At 38.3% G+C, this 22,455-nt stretch overlaps 1 protein-coding gene across 6 annotated transcripts in view; it reads right to left on the bottom strand.

The window, feature by feature from the left end:
- PCNX2 (pecanex 2) overlaps positions 1-22,455 on the bottom strand; it is a 151,393-nt gene that overhangs the window by 65,875 nt on the left and 63,063 nt on the right. For all 6 annotated transcript variants that reach the window (XR_010358915.1, XM_064413825.1, XM_064413826.1 and 3 more), the window contains 5 exons: positions 20,565-20,661; positions 14,105-14,197; positions 13,471-13,621; positions 9,162-9,303; positions 5,522-5,699 (listed from right to left, as the gene is read on the bottom strand). Coding sequence is in view for 5 of the 6 variants with exons in the window: in XM_064413825.1 (XP_064269895.1) it covers positions 5,522-5,699; positions 9,162-9,303; positions 13,471-13,621; positions 14,105-14,197; positions 20,565-20,661 (661 nt within the window). In the remaining variant the exon portion in view is untranslated. The remainder of the gene's footprint in view (positions 1-5,521; positions 5,700-9,161; positions 9,304-13,470; positions 13,622-14,104; positions 14,198-20,564; positions 20,662-22,455) is intronic.

Here is a 22,455-nt window from a genome sequence, read left to right as displayed (position 1 = left end):
ATGTAGCCTTGGGTATTTTACTCAGCAGAAAGTGTCTTAAAAGCATTTATATGCCAGATATCAAAAGTTGAGGAAACAGCTGTGAGCCAAGAGGGTACAGATAATTAAGACATTGGATTTCAGTATGCACAAATGGCAAGGAATGGATTCAAATATAAATTAGTGACTTAGACCCAGAAGCTTTGAAGTGAACCATCAGATTTAGAGAAAGATTAAAAATCAGAATAGGAAAGGAAAAAGAGTGAGGCTTTTGAATTATATGTCACTCCTAAATCAATGAGACATGCCAACTAACCAAGAGTTTTATTGCCACAAAGGCAATAAAAAGATCCAATAGGTTAATTACTTGACTTCAACAAAGCACCAGGAAGGTCAATGCACTTGGCAGCACTTTCTCATAAAATGAAGGAAAACAAGCTAACACACAATTTCTTTCCTGTCCAAGGGATTGTGTTGCAGATGTTGAAAGTTAAGCCTGATCAGCAAAGGTCTGCCAGGTTGCTACAAACTGGCTGCATTAGCTGGATCTACTTTGACAAAGATCATCTTTCATAAGCATGTGGTCTAGGATACTACATGAGAAAGAAGTATACAGAAAGAGAAAAAATTCTTATAAAAATGTGGATTCCTTTTTAGCTGGAAAATGTATTCTGGGAAAGAAGAAAAAAATATCAAACAGGGAAATTGTATATTTAAGTGAGCTCAGCAGGAATAAGAGTACTTAGGCAAATAAATTCAGTGTTAATGAAGGCAAATTTAACAAGCTCTGCTTCTTTGATTATTTTGCCTTATGCATGAAGACAAATTCAGAACCCTCAGAAGACTTGATGATAAGAAAATATAAGGTGATTTCATATTTTTGTATTGCTAATTAGTTCATACACACACACAAATTAGGAGGCCATTAAACTACCTGACAGTAACATGCAAGACAGTGAAAGAGCTAAATTGTACATTAGAAGGTTAATGGCACCTGGGCTTATCATTCCCATTCAGATCTGTGTGGTAGATGAGTGTGTAAGCTAGGGGTGGCTCACTCTTTAAGGCTTAAAGGAAGCTGCACAGATTTGTCAAAAGTCCATATTCCAAAGTAAAATTAAAATTTCTTAGTTGTGCTGTAGAGATGAAAAAGTTGCTGGTAAGAGCCAGTTTAGCAGCATGATCCCAGTAGTGAAGGGACTGGCAAGAACCTCCCACTTAGGCTTTTGTAGTAGCCAAGAGCATACTACAGCCAGGAGCATCCACAGCACAGCACAGAGGGTTTTGCTGCCTTTGCTCCTTCAGCTCAACATCGGCTCTCCTTCAGGTTCCAAAAGCAGTTCAGGGAGGTACTATGGCTCCTTTCCATGAGCAAAATTTAGAGGATGCCTGTAGCACTGGATGAAACAGAAAACCTCATTTTTAACTGAGCACAGCAAAAGAGCTGGGGACAAGTCCTGCCCTGAGCATCCTTGTTAACATTCAGCCAGCTCCAAACTGATATCCCTGCTGTTTGAATTATTTGCATTCACTTCTACTTCACACTTAAATACTGGTCCATTCCTGACCAGCCACTCCAGACACCCTTCAAAAGCATCTCACACATCTGCCATGGAAGGCAGTGCTGGGCACATTACTGTTTTACTTTTTGTTTGTTTTTATCAAACTGAAGAAAAATGGACTGGATGAGCCATAATATCACTTAACCATCCATATGCTCTTCCTCTGAAAGCTTTTGCGTATGTTAGAACTTTTCCTCAGTTAAATATTATGTCAGTAGACAGAAAAAGAATGGAAGAAAGGCCCATCTTTTCATCAGTTCCAAATAAACTATTTGAACCATTTAATATTTTCACTTTTTTTTTTGTTTACTCTGTTACAAGAAGGAGTCTCAGAATTTTTCCTAGTGTTAAAAATCTAGGAAGAAATCTCCTAAGTGCTATTATATATTCCATCTTTGCTATGCCTATGAAGAATACAGTCTCAGTTTTTTGTGGGTTTCCATTTTCACTTAATATGAACATTCTTATTAACACTTTGCACTGACATTATCTCCTAAAACATCCAGGGAGAACAACTGGCTCATTTGAAAAGTTTATGTGGAGTCATGTAAACCAAGAGTGTCTCGATTATCTGGTTTGACTTCCTGCAGGACATACATCAGAGCATTACACCCACACATGTTGAATGAGGAACCACAAACTTTTAAAAGGCCATTCAGCTCTGATTGAAAGATTATAGACAACAGGAGTTTTGGGCAGAAGATTCCCAGGCTGTAGTCAAGGACACAACCTGGTCTCACTACATGGAAAGTCTTAATTTAAAAAAGATGGAGAAGTCCTGTTTCACTTGAATTGAAAGATGCAATCATTCTCAAAAACAAGAAAGAAAATATTTCCTAATTGTTTATCTTGCTGCCTTCCCAAGGCAATTTGAAATACAAAATAACACACTCTGCATATGCATAAATCAACATTTAGTATTTTCACATTCTGAGAATTGTCAAAATGAAAACAGCGAATCATTTTTTTAAAAGAATTGAATTAACTGTGTCACATTAGCAAGTCTTATGATGTTAAAAAGACAAAAATAAAAAAAAATCTCAGGAATAGAACTGAGTAGACTCTCTTGTTCTTTGTGTTACCTCAGTGTGGGTGTTTTGGCTAAGAGAGATGAATATCTGTGAGCAGCAATTTGGACTTCCGTATCCCAGCTTGCTCAGGGCGCAGTATGCTCATTTGGAGTTTCTGATTTGACTAAATTACATTAAATTAACAGCACAATGGGGAAAACAAGGGAAGCACAATCAGTGAGCTATTTAGAAATACTCTACCAAACATTATTAGCAAAGTTTTATTCCATATAATCTGCATCAAGAGTGACTTGTGCAGTTGTGAATGTCTGCTGAATTTAGAGTCTTTCTTCCCCTGTGTCTGGTAGAAGAAAAAAATATTACCACCATGTTTTCAAAGCATGCAAAGCTTTTTGTGGGATAAGCTTGCTTAAAAATTGCCAGTACTGTGACTAAGCCAGTGTTTCTAGTGTTCCTTAATTAAGAGAGTGCCACACTGGCATTTTCAACGTGCAAACAGAAATCAGTCATGGCTGTGTAATAAACTCAGCATAGCTAAAGGTGACAGTAATAGACAGTATTTCAGATTTTGTTTGCATTGTAAAAAATAAGTGCAAACATAAAAATGACTGAAATACAGACAGAATCTGTGAAGACCCATAAAGCTTTTAGGAACAAAGGTAGATGCAGCTTGCTTAGAGGCTATAGTATGAAATAAACACACATCATCTTTATCCTCAAAGGATCATATCCTTTACTGAAGTTCCACAATGCTGAGCCAATTAAAGCTCAAGTCTTAATTAGGGTAAAGAAAAGTTATGCCCTTCATGATTTGAAATTAAAAGGAATTTAATTGCTATCGTCTGCAATGCTATTTTTCATATTGGATCTAATGATCATTGTGAAACTGTGCATGTGTTTTTGTAATATAAATAATTCAACCGTTTGACTTAGAATTTTTAAATGGAACAAGGACAATTCCACTTGCTGAACTAATGACCTGCAAAATTTCAGATATCATTAGATATGAGGATGGAAGATGAATGCTAAAACCACATTTTCAAAACATGTCTGCAGTACAGCCTTCAGTCTAGTAGAGCAGTAGTTATTCTAGTAAACATCTCTGCTCAATTTATTAAGCATCCTTTGTTATCTCATTCTCATTGCTAACACTAGTCTTTCTACTGTAAATAGTAGCTTCAATCTACCTAAGTAACTCTGCAAAAATCCTACTGAAAAGACTTTCTATCTCTTTCTTACAAAAGCACGCAATAATTCACAGCAGTATTTTGTGATATGCTCATGAGGTCAACATTTTCAAAAGAATTAACAAACAGTGGAACTTCCAATTCTGGCATGCTAATTTTTTGATCCTGTAAAGAGGTTTTTAGAGAAGGAACTTTAGGACTAAGGAAGTCATCATTCAGACATGAGACCTAGCAGTGATAAACTTCTCTGGAGACAAAAATTTATCTCTTTCTCTAGGGAACATGGTAACGAAACAAATCGTGAAAACTGGCATAATGCGAGCAAACTCCACATCGCCTTCACTGGTTATCTTTAATCAGCTTAAAAAATTACTCTAGTCCTGTTTTAGGATCAGAGTATGGTGGAGGGGGATCTTGTTAAAGCAGAGTTTTGTCTCATCTCTTCTACTCCTCCTCTTCTGCCCTTCCTCCCCAGCCCTTGCTTTCTCACCCCAGCAGAGATAAAGCAGAACAACAGATCTGAGGGTGAAGGCTCAAAGCACGTGAAGCTTCTGCTGGAGTGTGGCCCAAGAGTTCAGCAAAAAGTGAGCTCAAGTTACCTCACCAAGTTGTGATTCCTCCTTTCTCATCTTCCCTTACAGCAGCACAGAAATAAACCAGGAAAAGCATTTAATTTCTCCTTCACTCTTTCCCTAAATGACTGGGAACTCCCAACATAGCACCGATTAACTGCACCTTTCCATAGGAAGCCTGAAACTTCCAGGTGGGCATAGACAGCAGTACGAGCTGATGCTCCTTGTGTAGAAGGGCTAAATATCTCCACAGCACATGCAGCAATCAATATGGAACCATGTCTTTCTTCTCTCACAAACTAAAAGCTAACTGGGATGCTAACTAAGGGATGCTAACTTTCTTTTTTTAAAATATTCCTACACATAGTAGGAATATTTTAGAAAAAGAAACCAAGTAAAGGAGCCTAAGCAAAAAAAAACCAAATAAAACAAAGAACAACAAAACCAAATACTTCACTAGAATTACCCCTGGATGAATACTTTCATATCTTCAGTACTTTCTCATGTTTTCTCAATGTATCAGTTAAGCCTAATTATTTCAGTGAAACAGCTTAGATTCCAAATAAAGACAGGGTCTGACCTGACTGATGCAGAAAGGGTTTGGTAGTTTTAAAATAAACTCAACTGGAGCACACTTCAAGAGTTAACAATGTAATAGAGAGGAAGGAGCACTGAGGTTAAGGTTAAGGGCAGCATCACAAGGATAGCAGACTGAAAATAGGAAAATAAAAATGTTAAGGCTGACATTAGGAAAACATTTATTATCATGAGGGTGATTAGATAATGGAATAATTTCCCAAAGGAAGTTGTTGAGTCAACCACTAGAGGCATTCAAAGGAAACTGAGATAAAAACACCAGGCGATTGATCTGGAGGGCAGTCCTGCACTAATGACCCAAGAGGCTCTTTCAAACTCATTGAGGATTCTTCTCTTGAAAACAACAATTCTGAACTTTATATGGCAACACGTGAACAAAAAGTAGATGAAAAATATATTGCACAAAGCCAGAAAATAACCACTTAATCAAAGCCTTTTTTTTTCAATTTAAAAGATTTTTTCCTTTATAATACCAATAATTTGAGTCTATGTATGCATTCATTACTTCTAAAAAGTGCTAATGTATATTGATCAGCCAGGTGACACTGAAAATATTTTTTTCCCAAAGAAATTATAGGAGCTCTAAAACTTGCCTTATGAAACACAATGGACATCATGAAAAAATCCAGCAAAAAATTTTCTGAAATATCTCTGTAGTCAAATCGGAAGAAGATCACAGTAAAGCTCAAAGTAACAAACTGATTAATAGGATTACAGAATGAGGAGCGGAGGAGTTTCATCCCAGCAACTGTTATCAGGATAATGTCACAGCTGTAAGAAAAGCAGAGAGAAAAACCTAATCAAGTCATAAAGCATTAAATTAAGAAGGTCTTAAATACAAATATCTGTACCAGTTGTATTTTCCATTACTATGCATATCTAAATCTACATATCTTATTTATTAAAAGGATACAGAAGTAATATCAGAAATCATCACAGTTATTTTACTTATGTGAAATTTTGTATTTTTCCCTTATCATTATGACATATTTGTAAGTTGTAAAAAAGAACAAAATCTGTACTAAAAAGAGTAGCACTGACTACTAAAACCCAAGAATCTAGACCAGACATTTTTATATCCCTCTTAAAGAAAAATTTCAGCCCAGGAAATACCTTGGCACTTTCATTAATACATTCCTGTAATTTGAAAAAAAAAAAAAAAAACCCTTGAACTCTTTTTTTTTTGTATTACAAGAAATTTCACCTGATGACAGATTTTATAATTTTACTTGTAATTTCATTATGTGCTGCCAAAATTCTGGATAGAATTACACATAGATGTGAAGTGTATGAAATTCTTACCACAGTTCTTGATCAGAAAGCTGAATATTCTATTTAGTAGTTCATCGGATCAAAAGAACCTGTGTTGAACCTATGTCTTCCAAAATGTGGGGACTTCAATGCATAACGAATGAGAAAGTAGGCCAGGTATTTGCAAAATGCATGGAAGGTTCTCAATCATCCTGCTGCTAAGCAAGAGAATACCTGCTGCCATAACTGACACTTGGCAGGCTAGAAAATTCTCAACAGGATCCCACCATCCTAGCAGGATTCCTATTTTTCAAGTTGATTTTATTTTATGTGGCATTTATTCATTTTTGTGTATCTCCCATAATACAGCTCAACTTTATTTCAAGTGCTGGTCATTCTAAAGGATCAGTAGGGCATTACTGTTGGAATGAAACACCAAACTGACCTTATTTCCCACCTTGTCAAAGCTGTTATTTTCAATTTGCCTCACATTTCTGAACAGAAAACCTAATGACTAAGCTAAATAGATTCTGAAGCCAACAGAAGCCATCCTTAGTGTATTCTATATGAACCAGTTGCATATCTCATTCTTCAGAAAGAAGAAAATTTTTGCAACATGGAGAACTGTTCACATGGAAACTTACAGATTATAGAGCAAAAGGAAGACTTTTTAGTCAATGTGCCTGTTACCATGATGAAACTTTCACCAAAAAATGACACTTTACAAAATAATACATTCAGAGGTAACATAAATTAATTTGCTCATTATTCCTTCTTCTTTAAGAATACTGCCACACAAGGTGCTTTTCCTGGGACCTTAACTCCCAGGAAAAGATGTAAGAGGACGTGTGAAGGGGGGCTGATTTCCAGAGCCTCTTCAGCAGGTAACAGGGGCAGGCACTGTCAGCATGGGTCCTGTTAATAACCAGCACACAGGGTCTGGAAAGCTCAAGTGAATTCCTGAATATAAAGGAGCTGTTCTGCCTCCTCAAGAAGCAAACTGCTGCAGTCCTTTAAATCACAAAGCAAGGTGAAGCTTCTTTAAAAGATAAGTTCAATTTGAGGAAAACTCTGACATCGAATCACACAAAATTCCACCTCAGACACTTTCAGACACAGAGCGGGAGTGTGTCTTCCCTTCCTTACAGCATCATGCGGTGTGATCCTTGGGTGGTCAATAACTAAGGAATGTTCCAGCAACAGAAAACAGGTATTTATGCATTAAAACCCTCAGTAACACTGTATAGGGAAGCAGCAAGGAGAATCCAGGATGCCCCATGGGTTTACAGAGTTCAGAAAGAGGTGGAATCAGAAGCTGAATGCTTTGCATGTGGCATTTGGATGGCAGCTGTAGGGAGAATCTATTAAAGCACAGAGCCAGAGGAAAAGGCATACTGGGAATTTCATGGATAGACCAGTTACAAGGAAAAGGAGAGAGCAGGTTTTACACAGGTGATCACACAGACACAAGGGGGATGGGGAAGGAAAGGACTGCTGTGGTATTCCCCCACAGGCCAAACAATCAGAGGCAGACAAATGTAATTACTTTATTTAATCTCAAGACTTCTGGGGGTCTGACTCATTTCTTCTGAACACTTGAGGGAGGTGATACTTTAAAGTGCAATCTAGCTTGGAGGAATGACTATGTAAAAATAGCACCTTCCTAACCCTACATATTTGCTCCGTGCATGTATTCAGTCACGTCTGCTAGCTAGTAACAAATGGCATTCTGACTACTTTTAATTCTCCCAGCCTTGCAGAGCTACATAGAGGGATGAGTGTGGATTCAGTGTCACCCTGGACAATACACCTGAACTCTTGAAGCACCTTGGCTGTAGCATTTTCCAGGTGCCTGGGGAGGGGAAAAGGTCAGTGGGGAACTACAGAGGCTATCAGTGAGTGACTGGTGAGGGTCTCTCTGTAAAAGTAGTTGTCTGGGAGATAATTCGACTAATGTCTGCAGATAATTTGACTAATGGCCTAGTTCAACTTTCAAACTAAAGGGGCTGCCTAAAAGCAGGTGCTGCCTATTCCTTATAGTTGTGTAGTTCCTAAAGCTGTGTTGCTCCTTAAGAGAGAGAAATAATTAAATCAACATGCAATACTTACATCAAAGTTCTTTTATCTAATATTTGAAATTAAGACTGTGCATTCTTATGGATATTGAGGAACTCTGCCCCACCTCCCAGCAGTTTTTCTTGCTACTGGAGCATTCCAAGGCTGTGTCTTTGTTTTATCATCTGCATCACTGTCATTCTGATAAAAAGACTGCAGAAACTCTGCTCGCTGGGGATACTGCAGTCACTAAGCCTGCTGAATATCTGCAGTAGTCAAGTCACTGACTAAAATACTTACCATAAAAGGCTGTCTGCAAGGATCACACTGTGAGACCACGGATCAGCATCACCAGTCCTGCTTAATATCTAAGACTTTGTCAAAACCCCTACCCCCACCTTTTTCAAACCACTCTTAATGCAGGACTACCCACCTTTCTACACTGTTTAATATTTCATTCAGACTTAAAAGACTTGTGTGGTGATGCTTCTGATAACTCCTTTGGGAGACTAAGGCATAGTGTTAAAAATCCTCAGTTAGGAAATGTTTCCTGATATCCAGCCTAGATTTCTCATTTTCATCTGATTAATTCCAGTTACCCCACTGAGTTTATGCCCATCAAACACCTGCAGCCTGATATAGTGTGTCTTGCTTTTAATTGACATTTAGACCTTCCATATATATCTATATATAGCTCTTTAATCTTTTAATTTCACTCTCTCTCACTCGAGACGCATTTTAGTGTGCTAAGGTAATTTTGCATTTTTCTTGCAGCAAAGCCAATGATTATTGTATTTTGAACTAATATGCATGAAAGCAAACTGTGACAAGATTACAGGCTTATTTAAAAACAAATTCCATTTCTCAGTCTTCAGTCTAAAACCAAATATTCTACTAATCACATGCTTTGAGTTATAATCTACTTACTGTGTACCAAGCTTCTTGTATTTACTAATTGAGAAAGCATCAATGGTGAGTGCATTCAGTATTATGGCTGGATATAAAATGTATTTCTCAAAGCACTGTAGCCACACATAAAGCCTTTCAAACCACATCAAATGAGCAGCATCTGAAATGGAAATTCAGATAACAGATTGTGTTGTCAAATCATCAGCATTTTTTGCACTGGAGTACCATCAAAGACATGAATTAGCTCACATTAATAAATATAGTCAACCAAATAATCTATGAAATAATGGATTTCATAATTTTTGGCAATGGAAAAATAATTTTGTTCTCTGAGCTTAGAAACTATCTGTTTTTCTGGCTATAATTGCACTCCTGAGACACATTCAGAAACAATAAAAGATAGCATATGCTAGATGGTGGTTTTTACATCATCCAATTATTTAGTTGGTGTATTAAATAGTACTCTCAGTGGATGTAATGAACCCAGAGAGGCCCTCTCCAGCTCTGGCACTGACCTGCTGAATCACCTCGGAAACCTCATTGGAACTCTGTGCCTCTACTTTCCCATCTTATAGTAGCCAAACACTGTTCCTTAGAATGTAAATTATCATTGACCTCATAAATGAAACACCCTTTGAGATCTAAAGACTGAAGAAATATCAGGAGATAGAAACTGTCATAGATGTTTCCCAAATCACTTAAACAGACACTGTAAGAAGTATCTGCCAGGATGGCATCTCGCATCATTCCTCTCTAAGGACCAGGTTTGGTTTTTTTCAGTAGACTTTTCTAACAATACCACAGTGCTTAATATGAGTATTAAACAAGGACCGAATGCTCCATGCAATTCAGCTGCTATGAGAACTTAGGTGGACTGAGTGCAGAAACACTTGTGCACAGACAAAAACAATGCCTTTTTCCTCAAATTTCAGCTACACAAGGTTATTGGGAAAACAGTGAACACAAAAAGGCAGAACTTGGTATCAACTCAGAAATAAAAATGCCATCTACTGAATTGCCAATAATTATCCCTGCAAAATGAAAACAATTATATGTAGAGACCCCCTTCTTCCAAACACACCTTTTCAATGACAGACAAAGAAGACATGCTGAATCAATGGATTTCTACGTTCTACAGGCACAGTTGTATATTGCATAGGCTAAGACAAAGATCTAAAACAATCCTTCCAAATTAGGTTGATGTTATGCTTTGCCAGTACCTTAAGCTAAGGTAATGCGCTTGGAAAAATCCCCCTTCAGAAAATATAAATAACTTCTGTTTCTTGCTATAACATAAAAATATTTCCTCTTCATTACCCAGAAGTTCATACACACAACAAAATGTCCATTTTGGAACCTAGTTGTTTTTCCCCATTCCTCTTTCCTCCTCCTGAGCTCAAGAACTTCAGCCATGCCCAAAGCTGAGCTCCGTGCAAGAATTCAGGCTTCAAACAAGAGATAAGCACATCACACAAACCAAACAGAAGGTAGGTGCAGGGGCAGAGAGAGGTCTGTTCAGACAATGGAGACAGAATAAAGAGCTCACATTCAGAAGGGGCCCCAGGGAAAGACGTGGATGATTTGAAAATGGTTTACACAAACCTGTGGGGTTTAAAAGCAGTAGTGGGGAGGAAGGAGAAGAAAAAATAGGCTATTATATCAGGATTTCTTTTTTATTTATTCCTTCACTAATTTCTACACATCGATATACCATAAGCTCATACATCTTAACCTAAGCCTTTCATCCTGCAACCAGCCAAGACAATGACAAGTAAAAACGGAGTTATCTCACAGGGGCAGCACAAGAACTGCTCTGATAATTGCTATTCTATGGAACACCTTAAAGGTTGAGGAGCTCATCCAAAGTCTATGCAACAAAGCCAGGAATAAACTTGTGGAATTGTCACTGCCAGTTGTTTGTCTAACGGCAAGCAGTCATTTGTCCTTCAATAGCACTACCCTTGTCAAAGAAAAAAAATAGATTAAAATTAAAATCTATGCAATAAAAACTCCTCACAGACATCTTATTTTGTGTACTTGTCCTTTCATTGTGTGCATCTGACAGCTGTGGGGTACTACCGTCCTTTTTCCAAGTTTCTCTTTCTATACAAAGAGAGAACATTTTAAAGTTTTGTTCCTACATTTTTATTACAGGACAAAAGAAAGAAGACAGCCCATCAGACATATCTATCAAAGGGATTAACTTTTCCACAGTCTGTCTCATCTCATACGTGATAAAAAACCTCTGCAGCAGCCTAAGGGACTGAAATATATATATATATATATATATATATATATATATATAATATATATATAAATATATATATACCCACACATATATATGTACAATTTTTTTTTACTCTTGTTTTCTAACACAGAACACCAGTGACATTGCAACAATACTTAGACCCCAAAGTACAGGAATATGCCACATATAAATGAGGACTGCAAAAGAAGCAAAAAAAGACTGTTCCCACAGCAGGCAGCATGAGAAATGCAGCTGGATCTCAAAACAGAAGGAAACCCATCTGTGGAAATCAGTGCAGCAAGTCTCTACCTTCAACCTTTTCAAATGCTGAGTCACTGCATTTAGGAAAACAATTTTTTTTTTTAAAATGAAGACAGACTTAATTAGGACAAGGCAAAGAAATCCTACAGTGGTCTTTTATGATTAAGTGCTGAAACAAACCATGCAGTTGGGTATTTATCAGAATTACTGGTTATCAGGGACAGGAAGTCCTGGACACTGTTTTCAGCTGGGCATGGTGGTTAATAATATTTATATTTCTATTATACCTTCCTTGGCATATTGCAGTAAAAGTTAAAAGGCAACCTTCAATCAAGTCTCTTGGGTACTTTTTTCATACCCAACCTTGTTTGGAAAGTAATAATTTTGAAACACATAATTTTTTTTAAGTAAAAAATACTTAAATCCTTAATGTATGGTGTTCCAGACAGTGATCTGAACACTTTTGTGGACTAGCTGAAGAACAGACTAAAGTCCCTCAACAGACTGTTCTGCAAATACTGTCTTCAAACACTTCAGAAACATATACTGAGAATTATTAAGGCGTGGGATCCATCAAGAAATGACAAGCAAGCTTTTGGCTGGTAGCAAAGCCAAGAAGAGAGCTGGGGTGGAGGGGGGAAGCTTTACTTCTCAAAGCACACTGCCTGCTTCAGAAATAACTCTACCAGAAAAGGAAATCAGATCTTGACATACTAAAATATTGACTGATATTCACATGCATCAAGGCACTACCCACTGAAGCCAGCAGACATCAGCAAGAACAAATCTTAAAGAAAATTTAAGTCCTTTTCAATTGTAATGTTTCTCTACAAGTGTTACAATTTAAATTAGAACACTATATTTGCTGATATGCCAGAAAGTAGAAAAAATAATACCTCAATCTCATCAATCTTTTAAGTTTTTTAATTATGTAGAACACCAATCTATTAGGCATGAACTATACCATGTCAAGCAATACAGCAAGTAACAGTACTGTAAAGTAAAACAAAAGGCAGATCAGACAGTGGCTCATGAAAGATCACATAGAGGTTGTGAAATGATTAAGGGACGGGAACACTCAGCATATGAGGAAAAACAGAGAGCTGGGATTGCTTAACTATGAGAAGAAAAAGACTTGGGGGCATCTTATGAATGCCTGATTGGCAGCATTTTTGGGGTAAAAATACCTGATGGGGGAAAGTAAAGTTGATGGAGCCACTCTGCTCTCAGCAGTGGCCAGAGACAGGACAAAAGAAATGGGCACAAATTGAAAACCCATTTCCAGAAAAAAGTAGTACAAAAACAAATAAACCACCAAAAACAACAAAAGAAAACAAACAAAACAAAACAAAAACAAAAAAACAACAACAAAAAACAACCAGAAAAACCCCCCCACCAAAATCCATCCAAATATCACAGTTTGAAGCAACTTTCTTACTGTAAGGATGACTGAATGCTATGTCCAGTTTTTTAGAGTCTCTACACTTGAAAATATTAAAAACTGGACACAGCTCTGGGCATCCTGCTCTAGCTGACCCTGCTCTGAGCAGGGGCATCAGGCTAGACAATCTCCAGACGTGTCTGCCCAGCCTCAGCCCATCTGGGCAGTGGCCTGAGAAGACATTTCCTACAGGTTCACAGATCTGCTGGCGGGTGCAGTGGAAAAATTAAAATGATATGTGTGCTATTCAAAAGTAAAAGGGCCATTTATTCTCCCAGATCTGTTACTTCTGGATTTTTTTTATTTTTTTTGTTGTTCAAACCAAGGCAAGCTGGAAGTCATTGCATCCACTCTTCAGAAAAGACTGTATTACAAACCTCTCACTTCCCGCTGCTGGTGCTCTTTGCTTTTGAGTATGGGGTGGGAGATCCACAGCCAGGGGTGATGCTTGCGGAGCTGAGGAAGGATGTAATGTGTTACAAATCCCACTGTCCACGCTAAAGCAAACAGCACAATGCTGAGAAATGGCTGGGCCAAAGCAGAAAAAAAGGAAACATAGTTATAATTTACATACAACATATATAGCTATTTTAAACATTTTTTTAACAGTTTCCATAATTGTATTTTTCTGCAATTGATTTTTATTCCTATGTTCAAATTCTTGATGCTAGGTGAATATGGATTTTGACATATGTGTTTTGCACACACAATTAGCCAATTTTTTACTCCATGATTGGAGGAAAAAAGGCAAAATGTCAGGCTTATTCATTCTGTCCTCTGGGCTCCATATCATAAGAGCTGTTTAAGGAAAGAGATGTCAAACAAGCAATACTGAAATTAATACAAATATCCAGAAACTGCTTTGCAAATATAACAGTGTTATCATGACCAGCAAGTGCATTTTCACTAACTTCTCTTCTCACAGCATCTATTCTTTCCAGTTAAAGCACCCTGTGGTTTTGCCTAAGAGACATAATACCTTAGTGGGGGGAAAAAAAGATAGATACATACCCTTAGTGACAGAAACACAGTACTGGCACTGACAGCAAACGACAGAACAGCAGCTGCTGTGCAGACAATGAGATCCGATTTCAAGATTTCTTTCTGTGAAAATTATTATTTTACACACAATTAGTAAGGCAGCACTATTTTAACCAAAGTAATTACCCTGTTCTCAATTACTTATACTCTGCATTGCAATAAGGTTAATCGACATTCCCTACTACAAAAGTATTTTCTCCACTCTGCTTTGGGAAATTCTCTCTCCACACTCCAGGTCTGTTGAAGTAATGCAATTTAAATTCTTCATGCCTAATTTTGAATTATATTATTAAATAACAAAGTTATAATATTGGAGAAATTAAAGCAATACATTTTAATACTGAATCTGATTCTGCTTGAGGAATATAATTCTTTTCCATTAAGACCTTCTTATTTTTGGGAATCAAAATTCTGATTCCATTCCCTATTTTCAAGAACTAGTTTTTCTTATCCCCTTTCTCTTGGATTACTGAAAAAAGTCATGCTTTACCATAACATCTTCTAAGTCACAACATTAATACATTTATTATGTTCTAAAGTGACATGTCCCATTCCCTGATTTTCTTTATTGGAAGTCAAACTGCAGCAAGATTTTGTGGATTTTAGACAAGCCTTTTTTCCAGTGTCATTGAATGATAATGAAAGGACACATCTGCCTTTATGTAAAGATCTGTAACCGTGGTAGGATTAACTTTGTTTCTAAAAACTGGAAATATCACTGTCTTTACAGCACATTTTTCTTGAGATTAAAATGTCATTCTCAGTAAACAAATAAACAAGATAGCTTGTGATCTGTGCGGTCTTCTGAATTGTACTTCAGAGATCACCCAAATGCTTTTGTGAGTAAATGAAAATCTTGTCTTAGATTTATGAGAAGGGCATTTAGGTTCAGCGCTCAATTCTGCTGCTAAGTTACCAAATGAGAAACTATTTGTAGCTCTTGGTTTAGAAGCTGACTTATGCTTTAATTCAAAGATAGCTAGAAACAACATGTGAAAAGGAACACTTTTGTTAGAACCAGAGGTTCATCTGACTTCCTGGTGGGGTTATCTAGCTAAGCTTAATGAATCTCATCAGAGAAAAAGAAAGAAAACTAAAATAATGATAGTATGGCAAACTATACAAATAAAGGAGATAAAAAAGAAAGCAAGCAGAACAAGTGAAGAACAGAAGGGCTGTGAATTACCAGGGAAGCTGGTAGCAACCTCTATATTTAGGCTGCCTATCACTCCCTGTTATGAAATATGCTTCTCAGTAAAAGGTCACCTGCATCAGCACTTCCACTTACTGCAGCAGCCCTTTGAAATGCAGCAGGACTAAAAAGCCTTCAGGCTCTGAAAGTACTTTTGCTTTGTCCCAGGAAACTCCAATTCGGCTTAGCTGAAATCTCAAGCAACCACCAGAGTCTTTGCCCTCCCTGCAGGGCTGCTCAGGAGTGTGCACGTGTCTCCAAAAGAGTGGTGCTCCCTTCATCTGACAGCCATCCTTCTCTGGACAGCCCTGCACTCTGCATGGGTTGCATGTGCTGCGAAGGTGTGGGAGCAGAGTTTGGTCTTTGGAACCCTTCCTGAACACCTTTTCAAAGCACAGCCCTGCTAGCCTTGCTCCTTGGCTGCTGCATTCAACAGAAGAACCACAACATGAGGGAGCTCACAGGAAAAGCTTTCTCTTCCCTGACTAAACCTTGGCTCCCTGCCTGTCACCACAGGTCCTTGTTCAGTTCTCTCACAACTTTCTCTCGCTAGCAAGTAGCAGTACTGAAAAAACACAGTCTAATAAAAATGAATAACTGAATTATTGCCAATCTATGCAATGGGAATGACTTTTTAACCTTTCCAGATATTTTAAAGATGTTGCATACAAAATCTACGTAAAACAGCAGAATCTGAAAAAATTAAGCAGTGTCAAATTTAGATGGCACTATTTCAGCCCTTTTGTGAATACACAGCATGAAAAGTCTTGATCAAATATCATTTTCTGCACAGCTGAATTCAGCTACTCAGTAATCTAAAATAAGCTTCTAAGAACAACAAACACACTCCAATCACATTCACAACCTCTTCTGTACAACCCAAAAGGCTTACTATTAAAATGGCTGATTTCTCTCACAATCAGATGACTGAAGAAGCTGACACTTTAAAAGCTGTGTAAAATATTAAGAATTTAGCTGTAAAATCAGCAGAGATAATAACAATTCACATTCTGGGGAGAGGTGGCATCCTAACTTTCCATTCCAGACCAGATCACCAAAGAGAATATTTTCAAACATTGCATTCAGAAGAGAACATATTACACAAATTGTATGGCATAGGACTTTTACTTCCCATCTTTCCTTTTGCAATTGTCCTTTTAACAGTGCTCTCATAACTTTTGACAATCCTATACAGAAAAAGGCCTATGTTTTTAAGGAAATTATTATTATTCAGATATTCCAGCCCAAATTTGACAATTGCTTTCCATTTCTGGCAATATAGAACGTGTTTAAAGTACCATATATGCCCAGGCTTGTCCTTCTGTCCTTGCACTGAACTGTTTCAAAATGTAAATATACTGCACGGAGTGTGGCACAATGGTCCACACAGAAGGTCCCTCTTGATGTGGCCAATGCTTTCAAGCTTCTCACAAAATTCAGACTTTTTCCCTCTAAAACAAAACTGAGTAGTGCTTGTTTCTGCTCTGTGTCACTAAACAGGGTCCCCCAGGAAATGGCAACTCCAGGAGAAAACCTTGGGCATCTACCTGCTGGGGGTGGATCCGTGGCTCCTGGCCTTCCTGTGGAGGGCAGCTAGCTCCTGAAAACCGTGTGCCTACGTTAGACCCAACTGTCTAAAGCAGGATTTTGGATATCATTCCTAAGGCCAGGAACTTATGAGCTGAGTACTGAATAGCTCTATAGCATGACGCTTGAGCCCTTCACTGCAATTGGTCCAAAAATGTAAAAATTAAAAATTAAAACCCTATTCACAGTTCAAATCTCTCCAGTGAGAGATGGTCACTGTTTGGGCTGAAAGCCATTCTACACTCCATTTTACACAAGGGAAAAATAAAAGTAACCCCAAACCAACATTGCTACCTTCGATGCCTTGGGGATTTCACAAGCAGAATATATTAGAGTGGCACTTTTTTTGTTTTAATTATTATCACAGAATCATAGAATTAGTTATGTGGAAAAGATCTTTAAAATCACCAAGTCCAACCATTATTTTCAATTAGATTTTTGGGGCTTTGTACAAATCTTTTTATTAGCTATCTAAATGTTTGCACTAAAGACCAGGAAGGAACCTTGAGTTTGAATGTAACACATTATCAGCCTCAGGCCACTGCTTAATCTAGTAATCAGCCATGTGGATGCCTACAGAAATTAATTATAATGGTAGGAAGCTCCACTCTCAAAGTTGAATGGTCAATTATCAATCACAGCTGCTTCATAATTCAGGCTTTCAAAGCTGGCAATTCTTACACAGCTATTCAAGGAAAGCACAAGGGTAAAAGTCATGTAATCAAACATTAGAGATGCTGTATTTATTACTCCTAACACCAATGCAAAACCATCCAGAAAACAGCACATTAAGTTTCAATATTAACCTTGTTTGCTTTTAGCTGCTTGAGAAGGTGATGTGGTTCTGTATGCCTCTGGCTTTCTGGTTAAAATGGATCTTATTTAAATGCTGTTTTGTAGACCACGTGTCACCAAGGCAAGGTTGGCCTCTGTTGCACCCTGCCATCTCTTGCCTCTGACAGGGGTTAGGAATACTCTACTTGCAGGGAAACACTTCAAGAAAAAATGAGCTGCCATCACGAAATCTCTTCCTAATACTGATATACTGTTTCACCCAGCTGCTGAACAGTTTGAAGATCCCCTTACAAAACTTCTGGAAATTACTTTAAATTGGCTTTGAAGAGTCAGCCAATCCTACATCCTAAACATGACTGCTATTGCTGAAGCAAGTCAGCAGGGACTGTGTCTTGATTGTGCTCCTTAAATTCGATGCACGTGCATTTTCTCCTGCCTCAGCTCTTCCCTACTTGCCCTGTTAGCACTACATTGGTGAGATACCAGTGGGAGTCTCCTTGGTGTTTAACTGAGACAGAGGTACCAGGTAACACAGGGGTTAGACAAAGAGTCCACATTAATCAGAAACTGCCCTCTTTCTCCAGCTAATTCTTCCAAATTAACACTGCTAATTGACATTTTAAGCAAACCCTTTGGCTTACAACTTTTATACAGATGGAAGGAAGCCCAGACAGAGGTGGAAAGAAAAATTAATGCAAAGAACTAGCAAGCTGCATCAACACTGAAGGAAAGCAGCCTCTGCCTCGTAGCAGCAGCATCGTGGAGTATCAAATGTACAGAGCAGAAAAGTGCCAATTCCCAAATCCAGGCATTTCCTGGAGAGCAAAGGTGCCAGGAAGCCCACTTAATTAATCCTAAAAGTGTGACAAAATGAAAAAGTGTGACAGGAATGAAACATTGTGAAGAGAAGAACTGAAGTCCTGTGTCTGGCAAATCCCAGCGCAGTTATCCCTATACTTCTGCACCTTCCCCCACCTTGGCTCAAGGGCCCAAGCATTAGTGTAAGACAGCAGATCCCTGTCCATGTCACTGATATAAAAACTGTCAGAGTCTGCAGAATTGCTTCATTTTAAAAATACAGCCAGGATCTTAGATGCAGATTTTTCCACTATTTTTGGTTTTTATTTTCAATATTTTAAAGCCTTGCTCAAGGTTTCCCTCTGCACTGTGAAATGAAACCAGTTAAGTGGACAGCTGCAGTAACTGCTTCAGTCCCCGGGCTAGGCTCCATCTGCAGAACAGATGACATCAGAATCTGTATTCCTCCAAGAAAGGCACTATCAGCAAAAGAGAACTACAGGAGCATGAGAAGCTTTCCATTACATCTGCCATACAGTCCCCATGTACAAGAACAGAATGTCAATGAACCACAGCAATAACCTGCACACCACAAATACCACAGAATACAGCAAAATTCTAGCAAAAATACTTCACTTTGTTTTACTCTGTTTCTAGATGCACGCATATATTCCAGTATCAACTGCTGCAAACAGTTTAGTTTGCAAGAAACTGTAGCTCAATACAAGCAACAAGAAATAGCCATATCACTTAATCTTATGTAGACCCTATTAGAGGAAGTAGTTTAAAATAATATAATACATGGTAAAAATGACAATCTTAGCAGAAGCTTAGAAAAGTAGAAAACATTGTTAGTGTGGGATCAATGCTTATGCTGAATGTAGGCTGTGTAACACCTTATAAGATGCCTAAGAAATGATTCAAGATGTACATGAGAGATGCATTCCTTTGAAGGGACATCTGGAGGCCAGTAGGAACTACAGACTCCCAGGTCATGTCTAAGGGTCAAAAAACACAGTCTATCTTCCAGAGACTCTGAATGCTCCTGGATTTCAGAAAGCATTCAGAAGTTTAGGAACAGCTGCCTAGGTTGCAAATGCTCGGATGTGCAGGCACTGGGGATGTGGTCAGGAGGAAGGGCTGTCTAACAGCCAGGAAACAGGACAGCTCACATGACTAACAAATGTCAAACACCCCTTAGCATTTCTGGAAACTTGATGATCTTCCCACATGAATGCCTTAGAAGATCAACCTCCCCTGGGTAACATTTTTCTAATATAAAAAGACACAAAAAGGAAGATGGGTCACTTCATGATGTTTATGCTGAAGTGAGAAATAAGCTGACACAAACTTAGAGCTTCCTGCCAGACAGTAGTAAATAAACAGCCTGCCAAGCAAAAAAGAGATGATGAGATGGCAATGCTTGGCACCAGGCATGTACCTCCCTCTCCTATACTATCCCAGTTTCATGTGCTTCTTCCACCTCTAGGTGCCAAGTCTGGCAGTGTGCTCCACTTGGCTCAGCTGGGGTGGACGGCACACAGTCAAGAGTATATCCTGGCACAGAAAAGGCATTCCTGAAAAACAGGTAGCCCTAGCCATAGAAAAATAAAAAATAAGGGATACTTTAAACACATGTAACTCTGTGGACCAAATCCTGCTCCTCTGCAGCACACACAGAGAGTCTGGCAGGACTGCTCACCTTTTTGAGTGCTTGTTGAACAATCCAGCCTACCTAGGACACACCAGATTCCCAGACTGCAACTCTGTGCTCAGAACCTGCATTAGTTCTCTGTGTACTAGGATGAGAGATGCACCACTCCCCAGACTCTAAGAGTACACTTCCCATGGACTATATTAAAGAATCAATGTGGCAGAGCCCTTCAGAGGAGTCCTTCAGAAAGGAAAATGGCGTGTATCCCCGTTCTCACTGCTGGCCTCACCGTAAAGATTATCTTTTAAATTACTAAATGACAATTACAATATTTACAAGGTTCCTCAGTGGGCAAAATGGATGACAGAGCTTTGAACAGAAATTAAGGAAAGGAAAAGCCTTACCACTGATTCTCTCATTTTTTCCGGGAGTGGATCTTCTGATGAATCTTCAAATCGCTGGCGTAGATAGTGAGGGATGTATTTACACTGAATAAGGGACCTGTTCAAAAAAAAATTTCCTAGTTAATATACTTCAGAACATGTGCAACAGATATGAATATTCCTGAAGGACAGAAGAGAAACAACAGCCTCGGATTTCCTTCTTCATGTATACATTGGCATTCTTATCTCTGTTCAGCTGGAGATTGACACAAACCAGCTCCACCTGTGATCAGAGCAGAAATTCCTCATCAGAATCCTGAGGAGTCTCAGCAGCCCAGTCAATGCGACTCAGTCATTTAGAGAATGAGCAGAGAGGGTACTGTTGATTTATGACTCTTAGTTCTGTTTCAGCTAAGCTGAAACCAATATGAGAGCTCTTTAGACCCATGTTAAAATGGCTAAGGAAGCCAGTTCTGTACAACCTATACATTAATTCTCTCTTTGAGATTTATGTGCTACCTCCTCATCTATCTTGAATTTTATGCCATAGGCCAGACTTAAATACTTTTTCCAATCTCCTTAACTTATTTAAAAGAAGTTCAGAGCTGTTTAGAGAAAAAAATCTTAAATCTCTTTTTTTAAGGATGATTTTAAGGATGCAATTTTTACAATTGCACAATAAACATTTGATGTTGTTGTACATATATTCTTAATTTTTACATTTTTAGGAACTATTTCAGTTGCTGAAGATTTCATTTCAAATGTTATGAAATTGCTAGGTAGATTTATAAGTTAAAAGGCATTTAATAGTTTTAGATTACTTCCTTAAAACAAAAATTTCAAGGAAGAAAAGTTTCTGTTTTATTAAAGAGGTTCATGAACTGGTGTGTCCTTTCTGGGAAGTAAGAGAAAAGGATACATTTAAATTACTTCAAAATTGAAAGAACTCACAATTTCACCTGATTTGCAATTAACCTATGTATATTTTATGCAAAGGCTAAGAACTCGCCCTAATACATAGCTTTACTTCCTAACATATATAATTTCCATACTGCAATGGCCAAAAAACTACACACCATCCACATAAAGCTTGATCAAGATCTACCTGACATCTGTGTCACACTCAGTAGGCTGTGGGTAAAGTTCACGGCAAGACATGCAAGCAGTTCTTGCTGCTTTGCCACATCACAACCTAGCAATGAAGAAATGTCAGATTCCCTGAATTTTTTGGACATAAAGAATTTCTCAACTCTCCAGTAAGATTTACTGGGATGACAATTTCTTACGAGTGCTCTGTGTCTTTTCCTTCCTCATCAGTGTTGCTCTGCTTTTTCCAACTTTCTCTGCTAAAATAGAATTCTGAACAGCCTAAAAAGCTCTCCACTTTCCCCTTCTCTCTTCTGCATTGCAGAATCATGTATCATGAGCCTTGACCTTCACCTCATGAATCAAAAGAGAGAACTTTTCTCTGTGAGAGAACCTCTTACAGGCCCTCTGCACTCTCCTAGGATAAAACTGAGCTGTCTGTGAAGCAGAATTCCAAATGCTATGGTGATACTGGTGGCACAAAACCCACTTGCTTGCTTAGCCCCACAGCCATAGATGTAATTGCCCAGCTGCTTGCTGACCCCCACAGCCCCTCTAACAGCCATACATCACAGCTTCCTCACTGGGAAATTCACATTTGCTGCACCTGAGCTATGAATCTATTGGGTCTGTCTGTCATACATCACCTCAACATGCAGATCACAATATTGAGACTTATCTCCTTAATCTCCCTTGTTTGCAGTGTCAGCTCTTACCATACACTTCCTCTCCTCAGTTACCTCTAGCAGCTGTGTCAGAGAACAAAAGGAAGGATGGAACCTCAAACTGAGAGGCATAGCCTACTGAAGTAATCCTCAGCAAGAGC

The sequence above is a fragment of the Passer domesticus genome, chromosome 3, assembly GCF_036417665.1.
Source record: "Passer domesticus isolate bPasDom1 chromosome 3, bPasDom1.hap1, whole genome shotgun sequence".
Classification (NCBI taxonomy): Eukaryota; Metazoa; Chordata; class Aves; order Passeriformes; family Passeridae; genus Passer; species Passer domesticus.
The sequence above is the reverse complement of the archived record's forward strand: the minus strand, read 5'-3'. Positions and strand labels throughout refer to the sequence as shown.